At 36.8% G+C, this 26,582-nt stretch overlaps 1 protein-coding gene across 11 annotated transcripts in view; it reads left to right on the forward strand.

Moving 5' to 3' along the window:
• Positions 1-351: 351 nt before the first annotated feature.
• LOC148675643 (dachshund homolog 1-like) overlaps positions 352-26,582 on the forward strand; it is a 189,156-nt gene continuing 162,925 nt past the window's right edge. For 2 of the 11 annotated variants that reach the window (XM_088644480.1, XM_088644481.1), the window contains exon 1: positions 357-1,390. In XM_088644480.1, the coding sequence (XP_088500606.1) occupies positions 852-1,390 (539 nt within the window). In that variant the 5' untranslated portion in view covers positions 357-851. Of the gene's footprint in view, positions 1,391-26,582 lie in introns of all 11 variants that reach the window. The other 9 variants (XM_088644482.1, XM_088644483.1, XM_088644478.1 and 6 more) reach the window with 8 other exon arrangements.

A 26,582-nucleotide genomic window follows, 5' to 3' on the forward strand; every position in this document is an offset into this window, starting at 1 on the left:
ATTTGTACAAAGACATTTAAATAGTGTGCTTAATGCGGAGCTCTAAATTCAATAACTGTTTTAGGAAGCTTTGTGTATTCAGATGAATTATTACCACCACGTTGCGCCCTCCAGTACATAACACGCACAGGTTAACAACCCTAGTCTAAATTATTTTCAAAACACTAAATCAAAGTGCTTAGAACGGAGAAAAACTGAATAAAGCTGGAAGAAGCCAGCAGGATATTACAAAATATCGCGGATTACTAAATATGTGTGAAATAACTTTGAAAAAAACGGAGAACACACATGGGACAATCTTTTAAACGCACTCTGTGTTTCCCGGGAAGGCTGTTGCCCTACTGGCCACATACAGTAATTATCCAGCGGGCCAGCGGCTGTCGTATAGATCGACACTATTCGTATCCCCAAGAAAAGGCAATGGCTCTTCAAAACAAGTCATCCTGTTATTTATTTTCTGGAGAGCGACACATTTTTTCCACGGGCTTCTGCCGGCCGGTAAGGTATGCGCGCCGGGCGTGTGTCTTGTGCGCAGCGCCGGTTTCAAAGGCTGAAGTTCCTGCGGCTCCTCCTCCTCCGTACCTTGTGACAACAACAACTCGTCCAGAGAGCGAGCTGCACTTTTCAGCTCATTTTCTCCCTGTCATTCTCTCTCAATCTTTGATCAATGTACTACTGTTGTGAATCTAAAGCTAACAGACCCCCTCTTTTTTACATTCGCTTTTGATTCTAAAAAACCCCAAACAAACAACGGGAGAAGTCATTCCCTCCCCTTGGACTTTTTGTTTCGCTTTTCTCGGGACACTTTTCTATACTGGGGGCTTCATTACCTTGAACTCACATAGGTGACCATGGCCGTACCGGCTGCTTTGATGCCCCCGACCCCGCTGGTCCCTCCACCTCCGATTTCAACTTCTTCAGCTACAACCTCCTCACCCTCGACAACCTCTTCTCCTTCTCCTTCGGTCGCTCCTTCTGGACAGAACCTGTTCCGATCGGAGCCGATCGCCACCAGCAGCCCCGGCGTCCCAGCCGGCAACCTGCCCAGCAAACCCGTGTACTCGACTCCGTCTCCAGTGGAGAACACTCCCCAAAACAATGAGTGTAAGATGGTGGATTTGAGGGGCGCAAAGGTGGCTTCTTTCACAGTGGACGGCTGCGAGCTGATCTGTCTTCCCCAGGCTTTCGACCTGTTTTTGAAGCACTTGGTCGGAGGGCTCCACACCGTGTACACCAAGCTGAAGCGGCTGGAGATCACGCCGGTGGTGTGTAATGTCGAGCAGGTCCGCATCCTGAGAGGACTCGGGGCAATCCAGCCAGGAGTCAACCGCTGCAAACTCATCTCCAGGAAGGACTTCGAGACGCTTTACAACGACTGCACCAACGCGAGGTGAGCGGAGAGGTGACATTTTCATACCAGGTCCCTGACTTTTTATTTTGATGATGAGTTTAACAAGAAGTCGGGGGATCGGTCTTTTAACAGCTCCTAAGTTACTTATTACTGACTGGTTTGCAGTTGCATGTGCGTGTGTGTGTGGGGGACTATACCAACCCATTGTAATCTACGAATATTAATTTAAACAGTTATTTTGTACTTACAGTACATAGCTGATCAAAAACTAAAAAAAGCATAGTTTATCCTGCATTTGTCTTGTGGTGTCCTCAGGGCAGAGCACGGAACGGCAATGTTATCAATTGACCGTGATAAACAATGGAAATACAGGACAAAAGTTATGCAGGGGAGAACTTGTGAAAGTGTTTTTTTTTCATTTATTTTGTTTTACATAAACAAGGATATTATTTGTTCCTGTGGTTTCCATTTCAATAGGCACGTTGTTTCCCCAGTAAAATTTCATTTAGTTTTACTTAAAAGTGTGCACACAATTGTCCTCAATTTAAGCACTGCGCAAAGTTAAAAAATAGAGCCCTGCATGAGGTTATATGAAAGTCTATAGGTAAGCTGCCAGTTTGTAGTGAAGAGGTAAGTGTAACGAAGGAGTGATTAGCGTCAATTCTGTCAGAGAACAGAGGAGGGGATGGTCAGGCGGCGTCATGGACTGCAAAGCAGAGAACACGTTCAGCCAGGAAGCACACTGTACAACCGCAGGGACTCGCAAAATAACCCCACGAAACCGTCCAGTCCTGTGCTAATGCGCTCCAGAGTTATTAAAAGGTGATAAATAAACGTCAGGTTTGACATTTCATTAAATTAATGGTGATAAGATAAATGATGGTTACGCACAGGGTGAGTGTACTTGCCTCTTTGTTACTGCAATTTTCTGTCTTTAATCACCGAAAATAAACGAAAATAGGTATCGTGTCCCAATGTGTCCAGAAACTAAGAAACGATTGAGGATCTTAAAATAAATACCTATTGATCACATAAAGGTTCAGACGTATAAACACGCACGTTGTTATTGATTTACTTCCTTAAGTTACCCAGTTGTTTTTTTAGTTTTTCAGGTGCAGTTTAAATAATGCATCTGGTTGATATTTTTCAGTGTAAGAAAACGGTCTCAGGACACCGAAGTCGTAATAGGAGATGACACTTATTGGTTTGGGTTTTGAAGTTTGAGACTGTGCAGACTGTTATGAAGAACAGCAGATTATAACATTAAAACCGATCCCCATAAAATACACGAAAACTGTCTCTGTCAGAGTATTTAGTAGGGAGATTTCTTGCTGAAGAAAATGCACCGTTTAATTAAAAGACGTCGTATTAAATTGATCATGGTTGTGAGAACCTGTATTTTCAACTCTTCGTAACATAGAAGTCTGTGATTATCAGTCTAAAATTGAACTTGTCGAGGCTCATGTTTTGATATTCATTACGATCATCTTCCTAATGGACAAACGATTTGATCGGAACTTATTGACCCATCTTATGTGAACGTGGAGAAATTTTAATACGGCCTTAGAATGAGATTTTTCACCACCTGTATTTTGCTGCTATTTTTACATTCCTTTATTTAACCCCCTTGTTTTGTCTAAGCCATTAAAAGTGTCAATTAACAACTTAAACAGTTTGATTTTTTGTTGAATATTTTCGATAAATATCTTGAATTTGTTATAAAAGTCCTGTCATTCTACTTCTGGTGAAGTTGAAATGACGTTGTTACGGTATGTATCTTATTCGAATGTTATTGTTGTAATTACACTGTATTCCCCAAAGTTCTGTGTGACACTGCAGGGTTTAAAATTCCTCATTACTTCTTGGCGCATGTCATGTAGTCTGCCTTCTAAAGTGCAGCGTTATTTTTTGCTAAAATATTTTTTCTTGGAAGGCCAAGAAATCATCCAATCAGATTTTATTCATTGCTAAAGACTACCCTTTATCACCAAGCCTCAAAGGGTGCAATCTACTGTACTCCACGTATTGGTTACAGGGATTATTGTCGTGTCTTTAACTTGTTTTCTACATTGGTTAATGTTCAGAATTTGGGAATTTTGAGAAGCCTGGGAGTACAAAAGACTGGGCGTCTTTTTATAACCCAGTCAATAATGTCGGGTGTTTCGGTCACTGAGACATTTTTTTCTAACACCGAGACTGTTAAGATTTTTTACAGTAGGTTACAGTACGCCGAGAGTACTACGCAAAGAGGTCTCTGATCTCTAAGTTTACGTATTACCCTGAAACTTAATTTAAGGTCTCCTGGGCTATTTATGGCTGAAGGTAAATCGATTAAGCTACTCAGTCGCACACCCCATTGTTTTATGGAAAAATCTAGTGAACTTCGAATTTATTATGCTATTACTCTTGATTACGTTCTTAACCGAACTTTCCGGTACTTTTTATTTTTCATCTGACATCTTGAAATTGCAGTGTTCACTTTCTGTATCATTGGCATTGTTTTTAAATGTATTTGGCTTAACTTTTTAAGCGCTCTGCACTTCAACGGGCTCAATATTACATACAACTTACAAAGCAGTAACAGCCTTGTTGCGTTGAGAAAAGCACGTTAGAATAGCGCAATTTGTGCTGTAAAATAATAAATCCGTCATTGAATTTAGATGTTTGCATTTTTATTATTTAATTTTTACTAGCCTAATACCTTTATAATATCTTTCTAATTCTTACAGTTTATTGAATCGAATACTAAGAAAGCCAAATATATTATTTATAATAAGCACAATAAGTAGAAAGGCAGTAAGAAACCTTGAGTCTTAACATTTCTTAAATGCATTACTGTGCTTTCCTGCAGTTTTTATATTGAAGTTTAACAGGTTGAAAGAATATATGTTCTTTGGTTTGTACACTGACACCCACCTCTTAGTGATTAATTAGATATATCCATTCCTATTAAATGAGTGTGATAGATTTCACATTTCACATATCACTCCTAGAGATGAGAGGTGCCTATCTTATGAATAAAACCCTTGTCACTTCAATATGTTTAGCTCTGTACTTATACTATGATCAACCAGCTGTGAATTCCTTGTTTTGTAGCAGTGATCAAATTTTTACAATATCCATAAAATAAGAACAGCTTTCAACTAGGTAATGTCTGATGATGTGGCAGGTAAAACAGCCTTCTCTTTTCTGCACATCGACAGACTATATCACTGTGATTACATTTTCAGATCATAAAACTGAGTGGATATTACACGTTTCACAAAAGGCAATTATTGCGGCACAAGAATCATTCTGGGCACAGACATTTGAGCATCACTCTGTGTTTTTTTGCATTTGTGAAGGCAGATTAAAAAAACGAATTAAAGTATGCTTGATAAAACAAATCAGAAGCATGTGTTTTCATTAAATGCTTCTGTCAATCTTTAACTTACAATGTTTCGACTTTTTGGTATGCTTTTGTGAATCACCCTCATCAGGCACGAAACAAGGACTGAAAATAGACAGCAGGTGGAAGTAAAGGGTACATGGGGAAGATATGAAAAACATGCCTGTTTGTAGCTCATCACATTCCAGAGCAGTGGATATGTTTATAAATCATGGGAAGTACGGGCATCATCGGACTGTAAATGATCAAAAAGTGACCTCATTTTTTTGAAGGTGAATCAACATTCACAGACATTTGATCACTGTTTGCATTTAAACAGAGGATCAGCATGTCAGTAATAGAAATCTTAGAATCTATGACCTCAGACTATAGATGAATCAACACTCATACTTCAACAATACTTGTATTTCTAAGTAAATGCTTTACATCCAGTCAATGTGTAACATGAGTACTATGAAAATCATATTGAATTTCCATCTTGAAATCATTTCAGTGCTAATGCCTGTATTTATTTGACTAAGATTTTAAGTCTCACTCATAACAATTAAACATTCCAGATATGCAGCTTACTGCAGGTATTTGCAAATGATTATCAGGACAGAAAGTCTATTAAGCAATGTGTGCAACATGTATTACACAAATTGTTTTAGCATTATTTTTGTAAGACTCATTTCATAGAAATGGGAACTTGATATTTCTCAATAACGCAAGAGTATTTGCGCTGAACACAATGGCTGTTTGCTGGCATTCCAATCCACACTTGTTTCTGTTGTTGTCAAGCCGTAATTGTGATTTATACGATAACAGAACTGTTGAACACGCTGTTCTTGCAAATGTGCAGATTAAGATTACTGTTATCTACAAATAAATGTGATTTAGTAACATATTTTTGTGCTATTGTTCAATGAAGTTTATCTTTAAAAGCAGATCAGGCAGGAAATCAAAGAAAACATCAAACAAGTAACCACTTATAGAAAAAAAGGTAAATTGATGTCTCATCAGCAGGCTGGGAAACAGAATTGCAAATGTCTGTCAGCTAAAATGTGATGTGCGAAGAAATGCTTTTTATGTTTCAATTTACTAGCTGCAAATAACACTGACAATACACTATCTGAAGCTGTATCTCTTAAGATGTTTCAGTAGTGAAGTAATTTACCATTGTGCCTTTTTATGTCTATATCAAAACAAACCCATTGCTCCCAATTTATCATATCTGCGTACACTGACACTGATCTCAGTTGTGACATTTTTATACATCATGCATGTCCTGGTATCACATGTGTATTACTGTACCACACCTCTTTAAAACAGCTGATCTGTATTTAGAATGTTGAAGGTCATGAAGTAAATGCTAAATTAGTGCTATATTAGTAAAATGAGGTTTTCCATTTCAGATCTGGAAAGGCTCACAAGTAAAAGGCTGTTTCTTGAACGATATGGTTTGCAACTTCCAGGGCCTGAGCAAGTGTGGCCTGCGATGGGGTTAAAGGATAATGCAGTACTACATGTTGCTTTAATGACAGTGAAGTGCCTGGCTATTACAGCTACACGGAGAGGCCTGTAATTGTCTTTGAAAGCACCTGGTTGTGGTTGTGTTAGATTGAAATCAATCACTTTCACAATTGCTTCAGCCCATTTGTGTGACCATTACATCATTCTGAAAATGCAGGCGTCCACAAAATCATGGAGAAAGACATCTTTGCAAGAGGAAGGATTTACCTTTCGTTACTTTTTACTGTTAGAAGAGTACCAGAAATTAAGATATTAGTGTTTAAATTGTAGTTCATATGTTTTGACACTACATGGTGTCTGTATGCCACAAATGTGTTTGTTTTAGAAAATTTTGGAAAAACATTGCAAAGTTTTAGCATAGCATAGCTTAAACAATACTGCAATTTATAAGTAGTATATGTTTTAGTAGAGTATTAAAAACTCTTGTACTATTTGTATATATTAATTTGAATGTATAAAATGCACTACAGAATAGTTGCAGTGAAAATGAAAATGGATGAACAAACGGCCACAAAAATAAATGATTGCTAGAGGTGAGTTTTCAGAAGGCACTTGTCATAAGAGAATGGGATATTCTGTTTTTGTTTAAAAGTCCTATTGTTCCATTTATGCTTTAGCTGCAAACACAGTGATGGCAAGAACTTAGTTTTATAAAATATAAACTATTTATATGTATAAGAATCACATCTGCAGTTTATTCACCAAAGTACCCATTAATTATTGCAGTATATATTTTGCTTAAAAATGAAATAAAAATACTAGTATAAGAAAAGAGGTTGTAATCATTAAGGACGATTACATTTCATCATTAGGTTTTGTGCTGGTGGGAAATACCTGAATAAAGTTCTTTCTTTGCCTTTATTGGTACAAAATACCTGACATTAAAGCTCTGTTACAATGCCTATGGCATTATGAAGAAAAACTTTGTTTGGCTGGCTAGTTTGGGCAGGACACCCAAGCTTTGTACTGATAGTGCCTTCTGATAGTTTGGCAATGGTGTATAGCAATGCTGAAGGTTGTGGGAGTCTGGAACAAACTACCAAGCAATGCTGTCAAAGCTGTCTTCCTTCAAGAAGTGGCTGGATGAGATTCTTAGATTGCTTAGGTATTAGAAGCAAATGATCTTGGACCAATTATCTGCCTCTATCTTGTGACCTTCCTTTTGTTGACGCTTCTTTGGGGGCTTATATAAAATGAGGGGGGAGGATGTCATTACTTACCATTTTCCATCCATTTTCTAACCACCTGATTCAACACAGGGTCGTGGGGGAGCCCGGCTCAGGGCAGGGTACACCCTGGGCAGGACACCAGTTCTTTGCAAGACACACACAGACAAACACAGACACACACGCTAAATTTTACCAGAAGCCAGTTAACCTACCAGTTAGGGAGAAAAACCTTGCAGGCACGGGGAGAACATACAAACTCCACGCAGACAACAACCCAGGCCCAGGATTGAACCCAGGGCTCCAGCACTGTGAGGGAGCAATGCTGACCACTGCCACTACATTATCATTTCGTGGCTGTAAATTCAGCCTGAGTAAAAGGATCAATTTTGTTGTTTAATTTAGTTGAACATAGGCCTGGAGGCGGTTTTCCTTTTTGAAGAGAACTTTAACCCTGTATAACTGTCATGTAGGATTGAAGGCACATCAAAGATATTTTGAACCCAGAAAATCAGTTTCTACTCCTTATTGCTTTCATAGACTTCATTAGTGTTAGATGTTGCCAGTTTTAAAACCTTAACACATTTTGTATATTTCAATTTAAATTACTTTTGTTTATCTATGTAGCACTGTTGTTTTAACAAGAAATGTCATCTATATTTTTTCTGGTTGGTCCTACATGGCATGTACTATAATATACACTTGCGAGATAACTGGTTTTCTGCAGAAGAAAGTGATTCAGTTTCAGCCTCAGTTTCTGAGGGCTCTTCCAATGAGATTAATGTGCACCTTCTGCTCAGCAGCAGATACATGGCAGTAATCTCTTCACTTTCATAGGAGTTATGACAGTGTCCTACGAACGACAATACTTCAGCTCCTTGTTTTCCTTTTAATTTTGTACTTGTGGGATAGAGCTTTTCGAGAAGCGTAATGCTTGAACTCTGATAAAGGTTATTAAAACACAGGAGTGTCACTGTAATATCACTGCAGTCTCATTGGAGTCTTTGTCAAGATTGCTTGCTAATGCAGTGGTTGAAGTACTGCTATTAATTTATAATCACAATGCTTCATTGGTAAAATTCATAGGTTTAACTCACTAAGAAAATAAAATAACTGAAATTATGTTACTTGGCTGCGTTTCTGGCTATGCAGTGTCACATAATCTGTTTTTCTTCTTTTATCTGATATGTCACTTGGTTAGCCTCTCTCATTGTCTCAGGATGACAAATACAAGACATTTTGTTTGAAAGTGTTAATATCAAATTTACAGGAGTTTATATCTTAGAATAATTACCACATGAAAAATGTTAAATGGTTTAAGGAAATGGAGAATATATCCCTCCAGTGATTTTGGAATTAAGTGTAATGTTAATGGCAAATTCCATGGTCTATTTGCCCTCAAACAGCAAAATGTTTAATTTCTAATTCAACATTATAAAACTTCCAATTTGATTTAATTTAATTTGCTGTCTAACTTGTGATTCACCATTAAGTAAAGATCAAAATATCTGGGGTCATAAGATTTTTTTTTCATTTTTAAAATAAGTTAAGCTACTGTTTAATAGAGGACAGGAAAGGTACTTTCTGACTTAATTAACTCAAAGCAACTTTTTTCCCTTAACCTTTGCCCTTTTCTTTGGACCTGTTTGTTTTCTACAAGGCATGAATGTGTTTTCAGGTACTCATGGGAAATCTCTGGATCAGATTCAAATCTTTCCAGTCAAAGTGGGTGCTAAGATACCCGTCACCCAGCAACCACATCCAAGAGGGAACCAGGGCGATAATAACTTCAAAAAACAGAGTGACAGATGCCTGATTAGGATGAAAGAGAGAGAGAGAAAAATGCATGAAAAATGAGGCTTGTTAAAATCAAAAATTCATTCAAGCACCTTCACACAAATTAACTGAACATTCCACATTTGCATCTCATAATTTATAGTATTTCTGTTGATTGGGAGAAAAAGAAGATTCATTTGAAACCATAAATGTGATTTTTACACTAATTAACATTCAAAGGAGTAACGTTTTGAAACGGGATTAGCCACCTGCGTTCAGAGCTATAGTGCATTCGACATATGTCACCAAATTTTTCTGATGGCAAAAGGTTGTAATAGAATGTAATATGTTATTTGGAGATTTGACATTAAGATTTAAGGTAACAGTACCAAGAGTGCATTTTCCTGCGTTAAATTGTTAAATAATTAAAATTGAATTGAAGTTTTTTTTTAATATATATTTGATACAAGTATGTGTCCTGAAACTGTTCTTGTTATTAACTGTGGCTTAAATCTTGGCTGTTGATTGAAATCAAAAGCTCTGTTTTTTGCTTTGCAGATCACTTAGTTCTGTGCTCCAGATTTCTGTTTGCACTAAAGATCTGAGACTTTCATGCTTAATATGCTTGCTGTGTAAGGCACTGTTTAGGCTCACACCTTATTTACATGTTCTTATAGGCTGGATGAAGGACAGTCAAGAGCAATATATGTCCATGCTGCTGTCATTGTTGTTTAAAATATGTCAGCAGTTAGATTGATAACACAACAAGAAAATGCCAACTCTAATCCGGTATTTGTGAAGAAATAGAATGTTATAATTTTATTCCTTATCTAGTTAAAATAAATTTATCATACTGCTTTTTGATGTTTGTTTTATGTTTAAGTTGGAAGAATTCTATGATACACCTATTTTTTATTTTGTTTCTTCAAGCCCATTTTTAATGGAACTATTCCGTGCAAAATTAACAAATTAGTTAAAGTAGAAAACAATAGGTAGTGATATCAGTGCTTAAAATTGATTAAATGACAAGAAAGTAATGCACCACATCATTCTATAATACAGCAAGGCTTTATATAACTTCGGCCTTTAGACAGCATCTTGTCTTGTTACAGCATGTTTAGGAACAAGGGAAGAAGGCGCTGGTGCTCGTACAAGGATGCTAAACGCTACTGACAGAAGGTAGAAGGAGCAGATGAGATTTCCTGATTGAGAAAAGATTCCAAGCCTTGCTTGGCACTCTCTAATATGGTCACGTAGAGAAATTGATTTTCTTCAGAAATTAATTAATTTTTCATATCGCCCAAAGCTGCAGTTAAAAAGAGTGCACACTTGCCTGTTTCTTTCTTTTTTTTAGAAATATTGCCTAATCATATTAATACTATTGCCCTAAGGATGAAAAGATAATTGTACAAATGCATTTGGAAATATGTATCACTGAGTATTTATGATTAAATTATGCAAATGATTCAGCTCCCATCCTCTGCAGCCCCAGATTGTCTAATTAGGATTGATATGGCGAATAGATGTTCTAGAATCTGAATACAAGCATGTCCAAAGAGCAGAAAATTGGAAATGACAAGGCTGGAATGCTTAAAAAGTGTATTTTTCACTGTCTAATTTCTTGTTGTATTGGGAGTTAAATTTTGCTTGCTAGATTTGCAGTTGCAGCTGGGAGTTAAAGCAGGGCAAAAGCAAACGGTCACAGATGAGATTCTGGAAATTTCCTCATCTCTGTCTTTTCCTCCTTTTTATTTTTAATAAGGGTCATTAAACTTTCATTTGCTTAAATGTAAACATAATAATGTTATCTCAATAATGAAACAGTTGGTGCAATTTGTTACATAATTTATACGAATAAAGTGTATTTTCTAGCACAGTGCCAGACTTTGTGCAAACAAAATATAATACATTTCATTTAATAACTCAATTGTGCTCCTGCTGCTCCTTTACAACTGAATTGAAAAAATATGACTACTTTTCCAGAGTAAGGCAGCCCCTTTACTCATCCAATGTAAAAAAACAGCACTAGTGGTGCTCTGTCATGAATGAAATATCTGATTTCAGCCATCACCTGTGATATTAGTCCCTCTCCTCTTCTTGTGTTTTATGTGGAACTGAAGTGCACTCTTTTTTCCTTATAGTGGTTGATCTCATTTGGACAGGTAAGTGAGACAGTGCAGAGGAAATATTGTTTTCTAATTTCCCCTACTTGTAAGGTTTAGTATAGCTAGTTGGTACCAATTAATACAAAACAAAAATACTTTGTGTCAGACAATGTCTTTTTTTATTTATTTAAAAAGCCAATGATTCTATTCCTGAACAGTTTTTCATGGGCTGGGGTGTTTACTACCTTTCCCTTTTTAGGACTAATGCTTCTTTAAACTGTTGAGTTTTTTAGGATGTGAATTTAGTGAATTGTCAAGGTTTACAGACATTATTTTGATAATGAGAACAATTGATTATCCTGACTCAAGAAGAAGGTCTGACAGATATTGCTTCAATATTACATAGATTAAGAACTTTAGGTTACTACAGTTTATGTGTGTAGCTTTGACAATCTAAAATCTAAATTATTTGCAAACAGTAATCCTTTACAAAAACAGAAGATGCTTTTAGAGTGTAATAAAGACTAATAAGTTAATTTTTTCCCCAGAATTCAGAGAATATGTGTATTTTATGATTTAAAGCAGAGCAGAGAGAAAATGAGTAGGCTATTTTGTGTTTTAGAAATTTCTAGTGAGATCTAGTGAGACTTTCGCTGATGACTAGTGCTTGCAGGGACAGATAACTTGTTAAGGCAGAACATGACAGGTTTAAAAAAAGCTTTCTGATGCCCTCATCCTTTTAGGTAAAATGAATACTGGAACACTGAGGTGATTTAATACATTTCCTGGACATGTGAGAACTGATATTAATTATGCATTGTTCATCTTTTGCTCTGACTTTTGGTGTGGTAAGTAAATTATTTCTCGTTTACGTGGGTAATTATGTGCTGCCTGTTGCACAGCCATGAGTAACAGCCTCTTGTGCTTACTCTGCTTCCTAAAAACAATAAATCCCTGGACATTTATTGTGCCTTGTATATTCCCAGAATTAATCTTCATTCCGGGGTTTTCACTAAATGAAGATGAGAGAGGGGAGTAATCTTATAATTATTTAGGGTGTTCTTTGTTTGTTCTTGATTTTTTTGTTTCAAAGAAGCTTGGCTGAAACCTCCATGTAGTAATAAATATTCCTGCTGCTTCAGGGCTCTTTCGTTTTTGTTAATGTAGGAGAAATCAAGACCTAAAAAACAGGGTCTGAACATGAAAGAGGCATGTTTTCAATATTCTTAGAACAATACCTAATGTACACATTAGTTGGTTGTACACAGTATTATGTGAAATATCACATCCTCACACCCAAAATATCCTCACACCCGAAGAAGGCTCCACAGCTGAAACGTTGTGTTTCCTTTCTTCTCTTTTCAGCAGGAAATAAACCTTTGCTTGTTACTTTGAAATATCAAACAGAAGAAGCTTGGTTTTCAAAATATTTTATGATAACTTTAAATTAAATCTAGCAGAACCTTGGGAGTGTTTTTGGTGTGAATCCTACGTGGCATTCTTCCACAGTATATTGCTTTTTAATTCACTGCTTGTCTGAATGACATCAGTGCAGAGGGCTGTCACTGGGATGTCTTTCTGACAGTAATCTAGACATATTCTGGAAAAATGTGGATTCTCTTTCTGAAAACTATATCAAGGTCAGTACAAGCATCTATTTATTTCGTGTCATATTATCTTATCCAAATAATTCTGTGACTGCTGCCAAATACATAACCAGTCTATTCAGTGTGAAGACAACAGCAATTATCTGTCAGAAATCACAGGTTTTCAGTGATATTTGCATGTCAGACATTTTAATTATTTGGTTCTGTGAAGCACTGTGTTTAAAAATATATACCGGTATGTAATACAGTTATTGAATTAACTGGTAAATTCTCGGATTTAAATGTGCTGTTAATGACAGTGCTCTAAATAAATTAAAGCAATTGTTTCTCACTGTAATGGAGGTGCCATCTGATAATTCCTCACCACCTCTGGAGGCAAAGCCATAGACTTCTATTAGCAAAACCTCACATTTGATGTTTTTCTGTGTTTTTTATACTTAACAATACTGTTAGAAACTGTAGAAAGATGTAATGATTTGAGATTAAGCCTAGACATCTTGTCATACTGAAAGTTTTAAAGCTCTCAAGTGTTTGAGTAGAATTCCTAATATACAAGACAAGGCAGCTGTAATATGAACAAGCTGAATGCTTTTCAAGTTTTGTGTGTACTGGGGCAATCAAAACCCACAGTAATGTTGTTTATGGATCTACAGTCCATTTAGGACATTTATTCACATCTCTCCGATTCTGAAGTGGGCACAGAATTGGTCTATTAATTGTTAAATCCACTGAAATTGCCTCAGCTTCAATTCAGCAGAGTGATGTAAAGGGGAATTCTGGCTCAGCCTGTGTTCCACCTGAGTAACTCCTAAAGATGTTGAATCAGGTTGGCCCTTCTCTTCTTAAAAAAGGTAACACGCCATTAGAGTGTTCTGTAAATAGGTTGCTCTCACTATTAAACACAGCCATGCACCTGTTTGAAAAGGTTTTAGGCAAATGAAGGCTTACAAGATCCTTTTGTCTGACATGAGCACAGAGTTTTTTGGAAGGGCAGCTGGACTTTCATGCCTCTTCTATATTCTGGATAAGAATTGATCAACCTTCATCAACCAGTGATGCTGCATCACTGCAATGGATCCAAGAGGGACATTGTGGATATAGCTGTTGTTTAGGAAGAATTTACTGGTCTACAGAGATCTGCATGGAGTACTAACACACAGAAGACTTGATGGATGGATGGAATAATACCCTCATCATTTCCTTTTTTAAATTATATAATGTTAGCATGCCCAAAGGGATTGGGCAACCAGTTGACCTTGGACCCCTAGAGGTTTTTTCTCTCCTTACTAAGGAGTTTTTGGTTCCACTCCTCCGTTGTCTTCTGGTCTTCTGTCCTGTATTGACAAAATGTATCGTCAATTGTATTGTTAAGCGCCTTGGGGCAACCTTGTTGTGAAGGCGCTATATAAAAATAAATGGAATTGAATTGAACCAGCCTCTTGTTTGAAACTCTGATTTCTTTAAAAGTACTGGAATGCAACCGTGTATGGGTAGCCCACCTGCTTGTTTGGTGATCTGCTCCTTTCATACTAAGCAGAGTCTCTTCCTTTTCCTGTCCATAATCACTACTATTGTCTTTTCTTTGTCAGAGCCGCTAACAAAGCTGCAGTTAATTTCATAGGCTAGAGTTAGAATACCTACAGGGTGCCTTGGGACACTGCTGTACCCTCCCACCCAGTGACACCTCCAGTGGTTTCAACAGTCACCACCAGGGGTCAAAAGTCTTCTCTATCAGTGGCGTCCAACCTGATTTATGTTGAAAAATGAATGATGTTGAGTCACCTTTTGACCGCAGTCTAATATCTGAGCTGTATGTCTAACGTCATCAAAATATCCCTGTTTCATCTTAGGCCTGCTGTGGAGACATTAGTATACGCTTCGGTATCATCCAGGCTTGGCCACTGCAATGCCATACTCGCTGGGATGTCAAGGAGCACTTTGCAAAAACTTTAAAAGCCAGTACGTTCAAAGCTCATCAACAAGTGTCCTGGCTCATTCTGATGAAGGGTATTGAGAGATTGGCAAACAATGTATTAAACAAGCAAACACAGGTCAATTTACAAGCCACTAGTTTATTAAAGCAGCTCGCTGTATTAAATAATTCAGAATATGAAGCAATGTACTGTCTGCATGGCTAATTTGCATATAAGTCCTCGCCTTTCCTTTTCATTTACATGGTGTCAGGTGGAAAGAGGGCCTACTGGAATGAATTTAACAGCTTTAATGGAAACACAGTAGGGGTACAGGGTCATTTTTTATTTGGCTCAGCGACATGTCCGGAGTGCTATTAAAACACACATGTAAAGTATTGTGTTCTGCCAGGAAAGTAATTCAACATGGAAGACAGATGCGCTCTTTTGTGATGCTAAGTTGTATATGGTTACCTTTTAATGTAAACCTACAGTACAGTATGTTGCTCTTTCCAACAACATCCACATCCAACAATGGATGTTTTTATACCGTGACAGCAATGGGAGGCAATTTCAGGCAAGTAAACAGTACAGTGGTATCAGTTATAAAATTTACTTCATATTCCCCTGTGCTCTGTGTAGTGCTTCTATGGACATTTTACCTTCAAAAGCTATTCCCTTGGTGATTTCAGTCTGGTGCAGTAAATAGGATGTGAAGTGTGTTCCCTGTGAAATAAAATGCTGGGGTGTCCACAGACACTATTGCTCTCAGACTATCATTTAGCAGAGTGATTTATTTGTGACATCCCCAAACTTCACATGTGAATTGGCTTCTCTGAAAAGGAGAGTGAATTAAGTCAAGCTGACATTGCATGCCAATAAGCTTTGTTTCATTTTTGATGCAGTTTTCATTTGTGGCACATAGAGATTTGTTGCATGATTGACAATTATGAGAAGATGACCTAGTTCTTTGTAGCAGAATGCGAAGATGATGTTCGTGGGATGGCATTACCTTCCTGCATGTTGTGAAAGGCCTTGCCAAAGAATACAGCTGATTTCTTGGCCTAGATGCAGATCTGAAACCAATAGCTACCAGAAATTGTAAATTCAGTGATGATATGCAGGGGTTTAAGGAGGGGAGGGGCCATAACAAGTGAATTGTGAAATGTATACATTACTATCAAAACAGATATTTTTATAACAGATGTTAATATAACATTTATGTAATGGAAAATGGTAGAGACTGCATAAAGTTTTTCTTGGAAATAAAGTTTTCTTTTGCCAGCTTATAAGACTATATTTCCTTTCTCTTATTATTATTCTCAAGAAAACAGAGCGTAGATTACTTTTGCAAACATCCTTTGCCTTCTTTATTTCTGCATGTACAGTGGCTGATATATTCAGCTTTTTAACCAATTCATTTTTTTGGCAAAACACACCAAGGTAAACATCCTGTATCTACTCTTTATGTGAAATAAAAGCATTTTGGTGAGATTTTAACAGTTTGATAATTGATCATTTAGTGAGGCTGGTCATGCAACACTCTGATTTTTTTGACCTTGCATGTCAAGGAACTGAATTATTAGACAGTCTGCCAATAAGGATTTCAGGAACTATTTAAAAGTACCCAGTATTTCATTATTCATACATTTTTTATATTACCTTTCTATCAACTTTTTATTCTGCTTAGTGAAGCTCATTATAGTTGGAAAGAGCTCACACTGACTCTTGGGACTGCTAACTGAGTGGAACCACAAATGATTCAAGCAAGGTTTAGCTGGAAGTTAATATCCTGCAAAATTGTTCTGTGCAGCTCTGTAGAAAATGGAATGATTAAATGACATGAGGATATCAAAAACATTTTGTCTGAGTACAAGGTGTTAAGTGTAGCTGTTGCATGCTAGATCTCACTTGGTTGCTATTAAAAAGGATAAGTATTAGTGTAATAGTGTGTTGTGCAGAAAGCAATGGAAGGATCAAATGTTACACTTTGTGCACATTTACAGAGACAAGATCCAGTGTTATCCTTATGTAACAGAAGTGAGGAGCGCAGTATTTATTGTACGTGCCTCCTACAATTTAAGGAAGGTGGTCAGTTCATTAAATCCTAATCTCAGCAGAGAGTCTAAATCTGTATGATTTTGATCATGATAGCCAGCAATGAAAAATAATTAAGTGTTTGCCACAGCCTGTTTTAGCATGATATTACTTCTGCTGGTTCTTGAAGAAATATAAGAAAAGGCACTTGATTTTTAGGAAAATAGAGAAGGATTTTTTTTTGAATGTAAGAACATGTTCATTTGATCAGAAAACATGCTGACATAATTACCCACAGGAAGACTTTCGTTACTTGTAGTAGAGTAATAGCTAAACACACACCTCAACAGTACTTCACTAGTCAGTGCTTTTCTTTTCTTCCTTGTGTATCAAGATATGGAAGTTATTGAAGGAAGAAGTTGTAACAAACACCTTGTGCTCCCTTTAATGTGAATGTTTAAAGACTTGCATCTTGACCTAACATTATACAGTAATATATAGTTTTCTGTTTTTACTACTTCTCCCCATGTATACAGTAAAACACATCCTCTCAGCTGCTATTTGTGTCTGCATTGTTCTCTTCAAAAATTGATGCTTCAAAAAGATGTTCAAGCTTAGAAATAGCAGCTGCTTCCTGACTTGAAATGCAACTTTGAGCCTGCAGTCAAAGCACCTTGGCTGCCTTCAAGCCATGCCACCTTGCGGTTTGATTTCGTTAGAAATTAAATGCTAAACAGGGTTGGGCCTGGCTAGTTCTTAAATTTAAGACCTTAAAAAAAATCATGTAAGAAGACAACACAGGGTAACATTAATCATGATTTATGAGATACTTTAAAAACATAACATTAACTTGGATAGACACCAGTTTAGACTTAGAAAAAAAAAGTATGTTGTAGTTAAATTCTTTTTGCTGTGTTTTCCAGATTTAATACAAATCATTTTCCTGTGCCCTAAAAAAGTAACAAGAAATGAAATTTGCATCTCAGAAGCTTTGTTCTGAGAAAGCTTTCAAATGTCAACACACTAAAAAGCCATCACTCCTGTTAGGACGTAAGAAATTGTGAGCCACTGGAGGCTAACCCTAACAAGTGTTGCCATCAGGTTTCCCTGTCAAACACAAATGTGGTCATCCTCGTGCGATTTCCTTTTGCACTGTCGTGGACAGATATGTATAGTGTTCTGCTTTAAGCACTAGTATTTATCTAAATGGACGAGTATTCCCTGGAATGACTAGACAGACCTTGATTTGTTCTTATTACTATGTCTTTTTGTGCATGTAATTTATAGTGTGTGTGATATATGGAAATATGACCTCTCAGAGCAGGCTAAGCTCTGAACTCTGATAGAAGGCTCAAGTTAACTTTGAGGATTACTGACCAGATAAGGTCTCTGTGGAACTCACAGACCCTAGTTTCCCAAACATTTGCATTGGGGAGTCAATGATTAATTTATCTAATAAATTTTGAAAAGCAAATTATTCTTACAAAAGTTTCATTTTTCCTCTGTTCTACTACCAGGAGAAAATGCAATTAAAAGGCTATAAAACAGAAGTCTGCGATTTTTGGACATCCTTTCATTCCTGACCTTTTAAATGTCAGAACAGGAAAGCAGGGGACATAAAAGGGGCATATAGATTTGATTACATGGATCAGACATGAATGAATAACACTTTTTGAACTGCAGTGCAGAAAGTGTATTAGACTTCACTTTCATAGGAAGTGAAAAGGAAACTCAGACAGTTTAGTATTTTACAGCTTGCACTTTCAATACAATTTTGCACATTTTTAGATGCCAGAAAAATCGTGATCCTGATTTATCACCACTGTGTTAAATCAGTGCATGATAGAGAAAGCTGTCTTGCAGCTGTGCCACTTGCCATTCCAGTAATTACATGCCACATAACCTTCCAACATTATTTTAAGAAACAAATAAGCTGAGCAGGACCCTTATATAATATTACTACAACTGATACATATATATCCAGCATACACTGTATTTATACTCATTTTAAAAGGGTAACTTTTTTATGCATGACATTTTTTCTGTTTTTCTTTTAAAAGATTTAATACCCCATCTCTTCCCTGTCAGGGTCAAGCTAATAGGAAAGTCACAGAGTTGTTAGAAAACAGGAGCCCCTTCCACAGTGTTGAATAAGAATAACTTGAGAAATGTTTGTGGAGATAATGCAGAGCTGGAGAAATGCTTGTGTGCTGACAGCTATCCAACAGTGTTGTCACAGCAGGAAGACATCAGTTGAAGAAACAGATAGCAAGCTCACAGAGAGTCTGGTCAGCAGTGCGGACAGGGTTTCACAAGATTATAAATCACCCTGGGGTCACCGTGTTCCCACCATTAAGACAGCCTGGCTGGTTTATTATTGTAATCTAATAAAACTTGGGAGCAAAGGATAGAATAAACCTCTCGAACAACGAATCCCCTCTGCATTTTCTGAAAATCTACATGTACTCTCCCCACTGAAAGACTGCATGCTATTAAGTCAGCCTACCCAGATTTCTGCAACAACAATAATTATAATAATTCCTTGCATGTGCGTAGAACATTTCAGTTAATAAAATGATTAATCTACCTGAAACAGATCCCTTCAATTCTTTGGCATATTTAATACACAAAATGTTTACAGGGGAAGACTAATAAATTATTGTTTAATACAAAATCAAGATAATATTTGCTTTCACTTTGCACAGTTATTATTGTTGTTATTAGCTATTCATTCTAAATAAATTGGATTTCATGTTATCTGTGGAGATATAGTTTTCTTCATGTTAGTCTTTTATTGATGATGTTCTGACATCTGAATTAACTGTAAATGCTGAACTACTGAAATGTTTGTCTTGAAGCAGTTTGATTTAGTTTATCCCTTTGTATTACATATATCAAGAACTCTTATATTAAATTCCTGTTTATTTCAAAGGAAGGTGTAAGTGGAATAGCAATGACATTATCCTCTCCTAACTGTTAGGGTGTTGTTGAAAATTTTATGTGCGTTACACCTACAGCTGTAAAGAGCACACGTTAGGGCTTTAAACCTGTAACTGGAAAGTCGCAGGTTCAAATCCTGGGAGAGACACAGCTGTTGTTCCCTTGAGCAAGGAACTCAAATTGCTTCATCAAAATGCCCTGCTGTGTAAATGGAGACAAATATAAGTTGCTTTGGAATGAAAGTGTCTGACAAATAAATTAATAATAACATTGATACATGCTCATGCAGAGCTCTTTAACATATCCTAAACTGGAAAATGTGCCTCGGCAATTTAATGTGACTGAAATGAATGGCTCACTTCTGCCTTCGCTGTACTTCAAAGTGTGGGACTGTTTTTGCAGTAAAAGGCTCAGTATGACATATTCACTCCTTTGTTTCACTCTGCTAACTGTATTTAATTTCACATCTTATCTGCCCTGCTTTGTCTGTCTGCGAGTTACTCTGGAGTCGAAACGACCCCTTGAGATAAACTCTGTCAGACTCCGGGGTGATTTATTAAATTCTGATTTCTGCGAAGGACTTTAATGTCGAGGGAAAGAAAATACATTGCAGGTGTCTGCCAGCTCCAGGCTGTATTTGTTCTCTGTTACAATCTCCAAAGGTAAATGAGAAAAAGTACAAATCTATGTTGGATTTCCTGTCTTTGTTGTGAGAAGGGAGTTGTTTTTCCCTTATTGTAGGAATTGGAGCTATGTTTTATTGTATCTCTATTAGCCAGCTTTACTTGGTTAGCTGTTTAAATTAGGTAATAAACAAGTAGGTCTTTTATGGTTTTGTGTACCACAAATTATTATTTTATAATTAAATAAATACCTTTCAATGTCCCAATCATTAAAGATAGCTTTATTTTTTGTAAATACAAATTAATGTAACTACTTAGATAATGTGTTTTAATATCTTTTTATATATTTGGTCAATTGAATTACCTTATTGAAACTCATATCAAAACTCAATTTGAATAAAAATTGTGTTACTAAACATTTGTGAAATTCATGGAAGACACAACCTGGACAGTTGTTTATTCATTTATTTTTGATAACTGATTTGTAATGGTCATTTTAACTTCAAGAAACATAATCCCTTTATCTTTTTTCTGTCTATCCATCTCTCTTTCCACGAACCCTGCAGTTTAATCTTCCTTTGAAGGGTTTGGTAATTGACCAGACCTAGAGAAACTCAAGTGCCTCAGTAAATAGTTCTAGTATGTGTTTAGGCTTACCAGTTAACAGTTTGGATTTGAGAACTGCATAAGGTTTTCTCTTCTGAAATTATGCCTCAGCTTTATTATTATTTATTTCATGTCATGAATAATATTCAAAAGTGATTAAAGTGTCTTTGTAGAAAACGAACCACATCATCGCCATCATCCCTGGATTTACACTGGTATTTTTTTGCATCAGTTAATTTCTAAGATAATTAAAGAAACATTAAACATCTATTACCTGGCAAGTCATTAATAAACAGAGAATATTGTTGTTTTGAGTGTTTTTTTTGTTTAAACTTATTTACCCTCCACAATATTATGATAATATACAGAGAAGCAATTCCATTCTTTGCTTCAAAGTTCATCTGAGGGGGCTCATTTCCCAATACTCTCTGTAGATTAAGTTTAGAGGTTATTAAGATTAGTGAATTCTGTGTGTTCATAATTTTTCTGAAGCACACAAAAGAACATTGTGCTGCAAAGTTTGAGCAAGGTATGGTTTCTGACTGCCTTGCGGATGGTCCTCGTGTTTAAAGTCCTCAAGCATCAGAACGCCAGCAAGCACTTGGCTAAGTTAGTCAGGTTAGCTGACCACTATAGCCATCAATCTAGCTGTATAACAGGGCCAGCACAGCAGCACTCTTTTGAACTGAGTGGCATGATCTCAGGGGTGCTTTCACAATACTCACATTCGTCTACTTTCTATTGTTCACCGGATCCATTATTTTTGCTTTTGATCTACTCAGTGATTTATCAGTACTAAATTCTTATATATACAGTGTTATACCCTGTCCCAGAAATGTTGCATTATAAATAGAAATTCCTCTCTTACCTAGCCAAGTTAAGATAACAAATGTTCATCATTCTTTCTTGTGGACTATCCAAAATGAAACAGTTGGGAATGACTGTTAAAAAAGCCATTGTACTTCATAAATCCCTTTCTAAAACCAGTTCAAAGCCTGGGAAGTTTCTTCCGTTGCATTCCTTCCACACATAGCCTGTCTGTCTGAATAGGAAGAGGCCAGAGAAGCCTGTATTCAAGCACTGAAACACAAGTGATGTTCATGGAAGATTGTAATTTCTTTAGACTGCAACAGTTTTCCACTGTTTGCCGGGTTAAAAACAATGCAGGTTGTAGAATTGGAGTTGACAACCCTGAGGGTATTGAGGCTGTTTGCTTTCTCTTTTTTCCACTTGTGCGGGGGTGCAGCTGTTTGAGTTTCCTTCTGCCAGCTGTCAGTTAAAAAGCTCACTGTAAACATTTCCATAGACCAGCTGCTTCCCAGTGGTGATATAGGTAGATTTGTTAAAGTAAGAATGAAATAAGAAGGAGACAGGTGTATGTTCTGCATGTAAATAGTCTTGATGGGGGCAAATGGAACATTTCTTGACTGTGTTTCCCTTTCCTGATGACCGAGTCAAGGAATAAATGTTTAAATAGGCTGTACTATTGGAACTTTAGCCCATATACAGTATATGAAACACGTCCGGCAACTGTCAGGGATGCCCAATTGGGCTATCTGAGTGATTTGGTATGACGTATGTAGCAAGATGATAGTGGTTTCTGCTGTATTTCTTTTTTCCCTCAGTTTCTGTGAGTGAATTGTAAAGCAGATTATGATTACAAACAAAACCTGTAACTTATTAAAACATTTCAAATTTGCACCACTGTCTCTTCACACGACAGACATTTTTGTAATGATTAGTATGGGAAACTGGAAATCTCTGGAAATTTGTTGTGCGCTGTTTTATCCAAAGGGAACAACTTCTTTGTGCATTTTTTAGCATAGTGAATTTTTTAACCCTTGTAATAAAATTCTGTAGAGATACTGTTCAGTTTCAGAGCAAAGTGTATTTATAAATATGTAATGCAGGCATTGGACGTAGTGGAAGGTTGCATTTTGCATGTTGCTTCTTATTTAGTTTTGTAGATTTACTTACTCTGAATATTGTTAGTAGAAACACTGCAGGGAGAATAACGACGTGCCTGAAAGAGGGTGTGAAAGACGACGAACACGTGCGTCAACACGTATCCAGTGTACTGCGAAAATAAAGAGGGATAGTTCACTGCAAAAGAGTTGCAAAAAAACAATAGTAACTGAAAGCACATTAGGGATGGAATCTAAACAGGTGACTTAAAATTCTTATTTTACCAGCAAAATAAAACACGTTCAGCATCCTTAAGACCTTACCTTATTCTCTCATTTATTTTAGTTTTCTGTGGCTGGTGAGTAGTATTTTCTTTCCCAAGCTCATCTTCCTTCTGATGCTATTATTGTAGTCGTGCTAATGTGTTCTGCTTACGGAAACAATTTTACCTTTCTTAGAATGTAAGTAATGTAGCAGAAAAATTAGCCTTATGTTACACATTGCTTTCAGTGCGCTGCAGATAATAAACAGCCACTGCCTGTTGGTTTTCGATGTTAGTCATTTTTAACTCTTCCAATAAGAATCCGAATCTCAATCTCTGATGGAATGTGCCTGTGATGTCTGGAATACCGTTTGTTGATATTTTACCCCCGTAAGCCATTCAAAGAGAAATAGTGGGTTTCTGCATAAAATTAAAGGAAGTTATTGCAGTACTGAACAGGTGACCTGCACCTGGAGCGGCTGTCTCTCAGAAGGTTTAGTGACTAAATGGCCTTGCAGTTCTCCCTCGCAGCAAGCTCTTAGCATAGCTGTCGCAGAAGCAGCAGGAAATGTAGCTGCTGGTATTACTAACCTTTCGACTGCATGAATAGTCTGGTGCTGAAACCCCTGTTGATAGTTGACTCTGGCACTTTGTAAGCATTCTCCTGGCAAGAAAGGTAATAATTGGAATTTAAGATAGGGTATTTACGCTGAAAGCCAAGGCAGTAAGAACTGCTTAAACACTCAACTCTGATAAGTCAAAAAAATCCAATTGTAAATATACTGATACTGGGCATGTTTCTGTGTAGAGTCTGGCAGAATTGACGGAAACAGCCAAGTTGAATATGTTTTGCTGGGTTATCCACATTGCATGTCGTTGTGAGATAAAAGTTTTTAGGGGGACAAACGAATGAAAGTTAGATTTAGCATTTTTCTTTTCCCCCAATCATATATTTAAAAGCAAAGTTCTCTGCTTAGCCGGGCCATGCAGCAGTTCTGCACACCTGCCAAGCTGAGCTCATATTGCTCTTATCGAAGCAAATGACAGTTGCTGACAGCGTTTGTTTAACGTGCCTTATTCTCCCCCTTTACATAAGTATAAATTGTCAATTTAGCTAAATAAGAAATATGGAACTAATTAAAGAAATGTCTCTCAAAGCTTATGATATGGTGAAACTGGGGGTGGGGCTTCAGGGCTCTTTTAACCCTTTGTAAGTCTCTTTATTCACATTGTATGTTGGCAAACATCCGGCCAATTCATTAGGAAATTCTGAAATGATTATTTTCACACCTGTTTTCTCAGGACAGTATTAGTAGCTGAAGACGGTGTTAACCCTGTTATGTTTGCTTTCATGAGTGACAGTTAAAATGTTAAATTTTTTTTTCAATTGTCAATGAATGGTTTGTTTTTTTCTTAGTAAATTAGTATTAAAATTCCATGCTCTTCAAATTACAAATATTGATGTGCATAGTAGAAACAACTTGGAAGTAATACAGCCCTGCGGCTAAAGTACAAAGCAAATATTTCTGGTGTTATGAATTAAAAAAAGGGTTTAAAAAAAGGGTTTAATGATCCATAAACAAAGAAAGCTTCCTCTGTTTTATATCTTTATCTCTGGCTTAGGCACACTTTTTTTTAATGTGTTTATTCAATTTTGTTTCTGTAGAAATAGCCTGTGTCTCTGCCTGATTTGTATTTAGGAACAATACCTGCAATGCAAATCCTGATTCTGTATGCACATGTTCTGTCTGGAGTTGAAAGCTTTGGTTCTTTAAGACTGCTGTAAATATCACTGTTTTACTTAAAATATTAAGTATGGACTTTTGCATACTTTTGTTTTGTACACTTTTAAGCTCTGGGGTTATGCATGAACCAGGGAGATTTTAACATGTAGATTTTAAGCAATCTTACAGTTCTAAGGAGATTTTACCTTGAAGTTAAGCTGCAATTTAAAAATATTTTCAATGTTTTTCTCCGACTTTTTATTGACAGTTGATAGAAAAAAGCTTGTCATCTTCCATAAAAAACACTAGATGTTGAACTGATAACCACATGCTTAGCTTTAAAGACAGCTAAGTGACTTGCCTTTTATTGTTTAGTTTTGCAATGTGTTACACAAGTAATGTTGAAGTTATCGACACACACAGCCACAAAGGTTGATTCCGTTACTAGGTCATTGTCAAGGCCAAGTTGAAAACGATACCAGGGGTTAACAACTGCCGATAGATGGGCTGTTATTTCCATGTTAATTCGGACTTAGGTTTTCTTGTTATTGTCTGCCTTTCTGTATGTTTGCAAGTAATTAGATAAGCGATTAGCTGAAACTAAGCAGAAGAGGATCTAGATGTGTTATTGAAGTGAAAATAAAAAGGGGTTATTGAATTGTGTTGTAACTGAGCCTCTTTTAGCTTTTATGGGCCCCAGGCAACTTGGAGGAATCAAGGACAACTGGGTGAGATTTTATTAAAGTATGAAATGAGAGGTCACACATTCTAAGTCCCTCACATGCCATTCTGCTGCTTGGTTTTCTTCTTGCTTTCCCTGGCCACCTCTCTATGAGTTATTCATGAAAGAGTTTTTCTCATTTATCCCCTTTGGGTCCATGGTGTTGCTCCTTCAGTTGCATATACTACTTTAATTCCTGGTGTATGTGCTAGACACAAGCCTTGTCCAGCAGCCCTTTTAATTAATGGGCATGTCATGCATTTATCAGGAGCACATGACCAGCATGCAGAAGATGCGTAGAAGATTGGGAAAGTAAATATTTGACAGCTCTGACTTTTATACACTGGCAAGCAAACATTACATTAGACGCATTAGACGGCTATTGAATAAGGATATTGCATGTATAGGATTTGTTTTTTTTAAAGACAACTTTGCATTTAAATTAAAAATACATTTGTAAGCAGCATACTGTAATGTCTGTAGAGCTAACACTCGAAAGTTCCTTACATTAAGTAAACTCTCAATGCCTCCTCCTTCACAGCTACTTAGGAACATTGTAAGATAAAAAAAAAATCCCGGAGCTTATCCTGTAACAGCTGTTGATAATGCCATAGTTGCCATAAGAAACCCCCCAAAAAATAAAAAGTTTATCCAGAGACAGCTTTGATCTTAAAACATGTGCTGTTGTGACAGACTGTCAGGCACATACTGCCAAGTTAATCTGCACTCATTAACACCATAGTCTCTGTGTCAGTTTGTTATCATGGAAGCCTTGTGTGATGACCGGCTCTGTGTTCTGTGATTGTTCTCCAGTCAGTATGCAGGAGGCTCCACTGAGAACAAGTAAAGACACAACAAATGAATAACGAAACCACTAAGATCTGTTGTGTTTTTAATGCATTCCTAGTATATATCACCAACATAAGTGCACTTGTTTTGTTCACTTATT

The sequence above is a fragment of the Lepisosteus platostomus genome, chromosome 2 (assembly GCF_059453375.1).
Source record: "Lepisosteus platostomus isolate fLepPlt1 chromosome 2, fLepPlt1.hap1, whole genome shotgun sequence".
Classification (NCBI taxonomy): Eukaryota; Metazoa; Chordata; class Actinopteri; order Semionotiformes; family Lepisosteidae; genus Lepisosteus; species Lepisosteus platostomus.